Genomic DNA, 8,495 nt, shown 5'->3' on the forward strand with positions numbered 1-8,495 from the left:
CAATAGTGAAAACAGCTCTGTAATGAATCCAAGAGCAAAACACAAGGGCACACAAACAGTACATCACAGAAAAGAGTTAAGAAAACTGAGGACTTAAATACACACAAGGTAATAGCTGGCAAAACAAGATCACATTTAACACAACTAGGACAAGAGATTATTTAAAAAAAACAAAAAACAAAAGAAAAAACAGAAAAAACAAATGCTGAGACTTGACAGGCCAAACTAAACACAAAGGCTAAACTGACTAAACATAAAACATATGACAGAAACACATTAGACATGAAGAACATAGGCGTGCAGGAAAAACTTGAGAATAACAATGAAATCGATGAATACAAAGGTATTTAAAAAACTGAAAACTACAAAAGTAGTAAATTCATCCCACTCCCATCCTGTTTTCTAGCTTCAGGAGCAGCAAGAAGACAGCTGTAGACTTTCAAAAATAATCAGGAGGCAGGTAAGGTACAAATAAGTGCAGAGGAGTCCAAAAGACAGTCCCCTTGTCTGTCACAGGCATCTCATTTTGTTTTGTTTTTTTACTCATGTTTAAAGTGCCTTTGGGTTTCTTACAAATCTAAGTAATTCATCAGCATCATCATCATCATTATAATAATAATAATTATTAATAATAATCATTAGTATGACATTCTCACTGTGGACTCCTCAGTCGTTCTCCTTAGGAACAATGGAAGGTGAGATGAACTGTGTCAGTGTGAAGCACTGAATTACAGGCTGATGTCAAAACAGGTGACAACTCTACTATTGGGGATGTTTCAGAGAAAGAGGAATCAGCACTGCTTCTGCCCCACCTGGAAATCCTCCTATATTTTGAATGAAAAATGCAAAATCTTGCATAAATATTTTTCTCATGCCTAAAGATGAATAAAAATACTTGAATATGAATAAAAAAAAATTTGTCCCCATAAGTGACTGTTGGTCCCCACAACCATAGTTGAGTGCTAATTTTTCTGTCCTCACAAAGATGTCTAAACATGCGCACATGCGCACACACACACACACACACACACACACACACACACACACACACACACACACACACACACACACACACACAGAGCTAAGGCAGCCTGTCAGTACTTTATTTTATTACTTCCAGCCACCGGGGGGCGCTTGTTATCGTTTTTTCTCTGAAGCCAATGCCTCCGATCCTCAAATGCTTCATAAAATATCTTCGTAACTGTTTTGTTTACGTTTCATGATTCAGGAGATACGATATTTTAAAGATAGTTCTCTTTCTTTTCTCTTTTTTCCATTAAGCCCCGCCCAGCCGTGCAGCGTTGAGAAACAAAACGTGCGGCCGAACGCATGCTGATGACGACACCGTCGACGATCCACAACAACAAAACAACAACAGAACTCAGCTGTTTGCTAGCTAACTAGCCGGCCTGGTTGTTCAGCGCTGTTCTCGGCAGTTTCCCGTCACTCTGGTTTAGCCGCAGAAGTTTTAGAGCTGCTAATACGTCTGGCTATGAAATGGTTTCTAGAAAACCCTCAGTTATGTTCTGCAGTTGGGTTTAATTTTAACTTCCTTTGTCTCCTTTTTGCGGGCTTCTAGCTGATTAGCTTTACGACTGAGGACGGAAAGGAGGCTGTCTGCTCGCCATAAAGGTAACCACTCGTAACGCGCAAAAAACAAGCGCATAATGTCCAATGCGGTGTTAGTGCGCAGACTGTGAAATAGTCTAAATGTTGGCCTGTTGCATTTGAGAGAAGCTGGAAGCGAAGTATGAGTGATGGTGGGCGAATAACGGAACATTCAGCGCACCTGTGCTCAGGTTACGCTGTCACGTGATCTATCCTGTAACTTCACTCCTGCACGTTATCTGAAGTTATTAAATGTGGAAGTAGTAGCGTTACAAAAACCTGGTTGTTGCTCTATGTGCAGCACCTTGATCAACCTGTGTCGTTTTTAAATACATTTACTTGACAGGATTTCCCAGGAAAAGCAATAAAGTTGCACTTTAAAGCAAAAAGACAAATTAATGGGAACATGTTCTGCGCATGTCTTTCTGCTCTTTATTTATTTTTAGTTTTTTAATTTAATTTGTGGACTCCTTTTCGCTTAAGGCACCTTTCTTATGATTGGCTGCACCAAGCAAAGTGGAGGCTTGAACGGCAGGTGGGTGTGGCACACGGATATCCTCATTCTGTCAAGGCGTAACAGAGCTGACCTCTGACCTTTTGGCTCACAGGAATTAGTTGTATGTACACTGACGTCAGTATTTGAAACTTTGTATTTAATGTGACAATACACTACTGAAAGAGCATGATGCATATGACAGATAAAATGATATTTTGGCAGTGCTCTTTTCAACTTACAGAATGGGTTGACTTTGTTCCTATTATATGTTGTTGTTTAAGGTGTTTCCTCCTGGGTTTACATTTCTATACTTTATACGTTATCATCACACAGGCACAGTTAATGGTTTATATCTCTCAGAAGTCAACTTGAAATGACCCACTGGCCAAATTTAGTTGGACAAAAAGCAATATCTTTAAGAATGAGCCTGGTATTTCTTTAAAAAATATCAGTATCCACAGCAGGGCTTATAAAACTGCAATGTTACATATTTGTAGTGTAGAAGTGGCTAATTATTTTGAGTGCTTCATTTGTATGTTACAAACTGATTAGGCCTCAGTCACACAGGCTTAGAAACAGAGTAATGATGTGAATTGCCTGACCAGTTGGCAGCTGTGCACCAAACCCTCCCTGCAGGCCTCGACTGGGACAAAAAAATCGGCCCGGGCATTTTGACTAGAGACCAGTCCACAAAGTATTATAGGAAAAGCCATAAAGCCTTTGAATGAAAACAAATGCTGCTGTGACAGTAATGTACACGCTCTTGTTGGTATATATGATTTCTATACATTTTATATCAGATGACCACTTTGGTTTTAAGATTTAGAATTAATTATTTATTAAAAGCGAGATATTTTAAATGAGAATAAGAAAGAAAAGTATTTCTTTGTGCCCCCCTCTCCCTGTTAATACCCTACCTGGCCCCCTGGCAACACTTTGCCAGACCCGCCCCTGCACAGTTACCAGCTGTCAGCTACTTAGAAAAGGATCCTGGTGTTATTTGTCTCTCAGAAACGGTTCATAACTTCCCTTCATGTCACCTTAAAGGTAAACATGTTTCTCAGTCACCTGTTGATGATTCAGTAAGGACATCTCCTGGTTTCATCCTCATGTTTCCCTCTCACCAGATAACCAAACCGATATCATAACCAGCAGCTTTTACAGCTGTGGCTCCAGCAAACATCAGCTGATACTAGAAATTAATATTAAATAAATTCTAACAACAGCTGATCAAGCTTAAACGTGCTGCTGTTGTTTAGCGTGACATCTGCTGGTTTCCTCTTTCTGGCACAAAGTGGGCGATAAACAAACAAGAGAGAAAAGCCGATCAGCTGATCATTGATCAGTTTCATGATTGAAGTAGCAACAGGAGAGGGAGGGGAGAGAATGAGAGAAGAAGAGGCAGCTGCAGCGTAAAGAGATAAATAAAATAAATCCAGATTTGTGTCTTTTTCTTTTTCATTCTAGCTGAAGTACGGGACAAATCGCGTTCCTTTCCACCTCAATACCATCTTCTTCTGTTTGTCTGTGATAAGACTGCTTTCAGAGCAAAGGGGAGGGTGTATCTGACCTCGGCTGTAACCACTCCAGCCCAGAGTCGATCATGAAACACTGGCCAATCCACCATCTTTCATTGTTTATACTGTTACAAAAAACAAAACATTGGCCCACCCGGCAAATGCCCAATGGCCAGTCCAGCTGTGCTTCCCTGTGATTGGTGACTGCAGTCACTTGTAGCTTGCATGGGAGGCATTGACTTGTCTGCAAGAACTCACCATTTACTCTCCAAGCTGCAGTGAAATTTGCAGCTGCCATCAGCCTCCTGTAACCACTCACTCATACACTTTTTACCCCTCAGCTGTAAAAGGCTGATGGGCGACAGGGACACCCAAGATTGTGAATGCGACAACTCGAGAAAATGGCAATGAAGGACTTTCAAATTGATACCATGTGTGTATCTAGTAAAAACAGACGAGTTTGAATCTTAGTGACATTGTCCTCAAGGTCAGGGGTCAGAGGTAAATTTTTCTGACTATCTTGAGAATGCGATAACTTGAGATGGAAGTCACTTAGGATTATTAAATTCATATCTACTAGCAGGCTGAGGGGTACCACTGGCTACTTGTTTCCTTTACCATTTGGTGGTTGCCAGCTGGGTCACTTATTGGTCTGTAGCCCTGGGTGACTGAGGCCTCGAGCAGCTTGTTTCATGCTCATGAACTCCAGCGAGTGTCATAAAACTGTTTTCAGTTACATTAAAAAAAATTGTGGGCATTGACCAGAGAAAACAAAGAGAAGGTGCTTAAGGTCTTAATCTACGTTGTCCATAAGATTCTGTAACACTGAGAAGGCTTTAGAGTCTGTTCTGTCCAAGGGAGCCCACGACAGATTTATTGGTGAGATTTAGGAAAATCAGCGAAGGTATTCACGTACTTGGTGAAGGCAATTAAGCCACAGTCTTTCAGGAATACTAAGGTTCAGTAAACAGCTCCACAAACCATCATCAGGCAGGCCGCGTTGTTAAGTTTTACCAGACTGGCAAAGACTGTAGCTGAGGACGTTTCCATGATGTTAAATGTAAAAACTATTACTAACACTCTGAATTTAAGGAATTCAGCGAGAATATAAACATGAATATTGGCGTTGATGATGAGGATAAATGATGCGTACAAGACACATAGTTTAGTATAAAAATCACACAAACTAGCTCCTGCAGAGATTATTTTATTCCATGTTATCATCAGCAACTTGGAAAAAAAACGTATTTGTTTCTGCTTCATGTTTTTATCTTTAAGGCACTGATGCAACAATGTTTATGGCAAAGTCTGACTCCAAAACCAACTGGTGGAGATTCTGACCCCCACCAATGACCACGAATATTATTTCTTCACCGTTCATCATGTCCCCACGAAAAAGAACCCTCGTCCCGGTAAGCAGCCGGCGGAAAGCAGCGGACGACTACTTCCCCTTCAACTTGCTGCCGGTGGAGTGCCAGCTGCACGTCCTGTCCTTTCTGAACGAGGTGGATAAGTGTAGCTGCGCCCTGGTTTGCGCAAGCTGGAGCTGCCTCGTCCGCTCGTGGAAGCTGTGGCGGGTGGCCGACTACTCCCGTCGTGTTGGCTTCCACCTCGGTCAGGAGGGGTTGCTCGTTTCCAACCGGGAGTTCGAGAGGTGGAAATCCTGGGTCCAGCACTACACCTACCACCTCATCTCCCGCCGGGCCAGCCTGCTCACGCTGAGGGCCAGCTTCGACCTGGGGGATCGCTGCAACAAGTGGGGCGAGCTGCTGAGCCACCTACTGGACAATGTCCACTGCAGAGACCTCAGCCACCTCGACCTTAACTGGACTTTTACTCTTTTAGAGCCGCTCGACCTCAGGGTCCACTCCAGCCCCAGTTCCCACCAGGATAACATTACCAAAATGGACAAGGTAATTTGTTTCTACTGGTTTTATTTTCTAAGAACTGCCACCTTACACATTAGTTCAGGTAGAAAGAAATAAGTTTTCTTTATATCAAGCTAGAAAGCAAACAGTATATCAGGTATGAGTAGTCATTTTTTTCTTTATTTTGTGCTTTTTTGTGCTGTAGAATAAAAGAGAACAAGAGAAAAAGAATCAGGCATATTGTTGCTCTCTGGAGGTCTGAGCACAAACCCACGATTATATGATGTACAGGAGAGCATGAAGTCCTTATTTTTAGCAATCAAATTTTAACAGAGGCCATCCTGAAACAGGAAACAAGTAAATACCCCAAAACAGCTCCTCCTATTGTACATGTCAGTGCACATCCCACCTAAAAATCCACAGAATCCCATCTGACTTAAACAAATAACTACATGGTCTATAACAGATAGATATTTCTGTTAACTCTGCATAAGTCAAATCTTTTCACGTGGCTCTAAATGGGTCCCCAAACAGCTTTGCCTATTTTGCGGTTTCTACTGAAGTTTGCAGTGTTTTTTGACGTAGCGATTTCAGGCCTCAGTGGATGAAATAACTTCAACAAGGATCAACTTCAAGGCGACTACTAATTAGAGCACAGGAATCTGCTGATTGATATGTGATAAGGTAGTTCCTGTGTCGACGCCCATTTACCGAGTGTTCATTTTAGTCCATTTTTCCCCAAGCGAGGCCATTATCTTTGTGCCTTTTTAAAGTTTGTTCAGTTTTTATCATTAAAATATGGAAAACATCCTAACTCGGCAAAATAAATACAAAACCATAAAGATGGAAAAAAGGAGACAAATTACATTTTAAAAAATAAATAAAAAAAACCTAAATGTGATGCAATAAGGAGCCAGTCCAGTAAGTGATGCAGAGGGTGCTTCAGTTAGTGTTTATTGTCTTTTTGGAAATTCTATTTGTGGCAACTGTCAGGTGAACAAAAAAGACATCATATTCACAGACGATACATGCATCAACAACAGCTGGAATTTCACCAAGAGTCAGAGCATCACAGCGTACAAGCTACACACCTCATGTCACCACAGTCGTTCATTAGATTTATACTAGAAGGTAGAAAAGAGGTGGTTCCCTGTACCTGGGTCCTCATGATCGTAGCGCATCATACAGTCTTATTGAGGGTTTGGGGGGGGTTTCTTTATTATCTACATTAGCGAAAAGTAGCAGGCAATAAAACAGAGTCAGAAGCACGTAGGTTATTTGTCCATAATTGTTCGTGATGGCTGCAGCCGTTTGGATGAGCTCTGCGTTAGCTGATGAAGGAATCCAACCAATGTGTTGATTCAAAATGACCTAAAACAGCAGCAAGTTTGGATGCATTTCACGACAAGCAGATGAATAATCCAGGTAACAGAAACATTCCTCCACAGTAACGTGTCCGGGATTAAACTACAAACAGTGTAATCCCCCCACATTCCTTCTTGCAGCTCAGATTAACACCCAGCACCTTTAACTGCTTTGCAGCTGTTATAGGATTAATGCATTCTTATGTTGTGTATCGTGCGGTCCGTGTAACTGTAGATGTTTTATTTTCTTAAAGATTTTTACTCAGTTTGAATTTATGCTTGAATTTTTTATAAAGGGTGTGATGACATCAGTATTCAGATGGTTTTGAAGCCTTTTAAGGTCTGAAGCTCAAATATAGCATCTGCTGTCCCACATGGTGCAACACTGAGACGGAGATATGTTTTACATTTGGAGTACCAGTCCAAATATGAATGCAAGCATCCATGACCGGCAACGCTAATGTGTCACTTGTTTTCTTTTCTTTTGTCTTTGATTTGTCAGGTGACCCGCTTTCAGGAGCTGCTGAGCAAGCTGACCCAGAACTGCCCACGCATCTCCAAGATGCGCCTACATTTTGACTGGTCGGATTTGTCCGTGTCGCTGCTCACGCAGTTCCAGCAGCTCCGAGTCCTCGAGCTCAAATACTTCTGGGTCTTTAAATGCGTGACTCCCTCAACGCTGCAGATGCTCATCAAATCCCTGCCTAACCTCAAGTCTCTGACGTTAAACATCTTGGTGCCGCTGAGGAACCTCGGCATCTCCTACACCCTGGAGTCTCAGTCTCTGGAGTTTTTGGACGTGTCTCCGAGCCGAGGCTTGGTCTTCTCCTGCCTTAAGCTGCCAGCCCTGCGTGAACTTCGAGCCAAGAAGATTGTCCTGCGTGTCACGCTGGACCGCAGGACCAGGACGCGCATCCAGAGCCGCTGGCCCTGCCTGTACCACGTCCTCCGGGAGGGGACGCCGAGGCTTCAGGCTCTAAACAACGAGAGGCTCCTCCCTACATGGAGAGAGAAAAGTTACGGAGAGCTGACTGCTATCCTGGAACAGTCCTGCTACTGTGTTCAGCATCTAGACAGCTGGCTGTGGTAGTCAAACGCATGACATTACATGAAGTTCTTACATTTCTCATTTTATGGTGAAATCTATAAAGGAGCTAAATATTGCTTTTACGTCGCATTTTTTTATTATTATTGTTTAAAAGAACTGAAGACTCAGAATAACAAACTTGTTGCTGACAGAAGCAGATAAAAGCTGAGATTTGATAGAAAAGTAGTTTCCAACTCTTTAACAGAAAGCTGCTGTTCCAGTTGGAAACGCTGTCCAAATCCTGACAAGGCAATCACCCACAACACAGCTTTCTTAATTTTGTCCAGTTTTCTCAAAGCTTAATGTTAATTATGTGATTGAAAATCTGCTGGAAACATTTGTAACGCCCACAAGCGGATATGCATACATTGTAGCTACAACTACACCATGAGATGTGTGCAATGAGGCCCAATACCAGAAGACAGCGTGTACTGGTGACGATTAGAGAATAAAGGCAAAATGTTTTAGATTTATTTATAAATTTTATTCTTAAGAAATAGAAATCAATATGGGGGGAAAGCTGTCAGCACTAAATTCAAAGAAATGAAGGTAAGA

At 41.9% G+C, this 8,495-nt stretch overlaps 1 protein-coding gene across 1 annotated transcript; it reads left to right on the plus strand.

Moving 5' to 3' along the window:
• The first annotated feature begins 1,173 nt into the window (after positions 1-1,173).
• LOC113025122 (uncharacterized) lies at positions 1,174-8,017 on the plus strand. Its single transcript, XM_026172565.1, has 3 exons — positions 1,174-1,632; positions 4,900-5,534; positions 7,356-8,017. The coding sequence occupies exons 2-3, from the start codon at positions 4,971-4,973 to the stop codon at positions 7,941-7,943; spliced, it is 1,152 nt and encodes a 383-aa protein (XP_026028350.1). The 5' UTR covers positions 1,174-1,632; positions 4,900-4,970; the 3' UTR covers positions 7,944-8,017.
• Positions 8,018-8,495: the final 478 nt, after the last annotated feature.

This window comes from Astatotilapia calliptera, chromosome 7 (genome assembly GCF_900246225.1).
Source record: "Astatotilapia calliptera chromosome 7, fAstCal1.2, whole genome shotgun sequence".
Lineage (NCBI taxonomy): Eukaryota > Metazoa > Chordata > Actinopteri > Cichliformes > Cichlidae > Astatotilapia > Astatotilapia calliptera.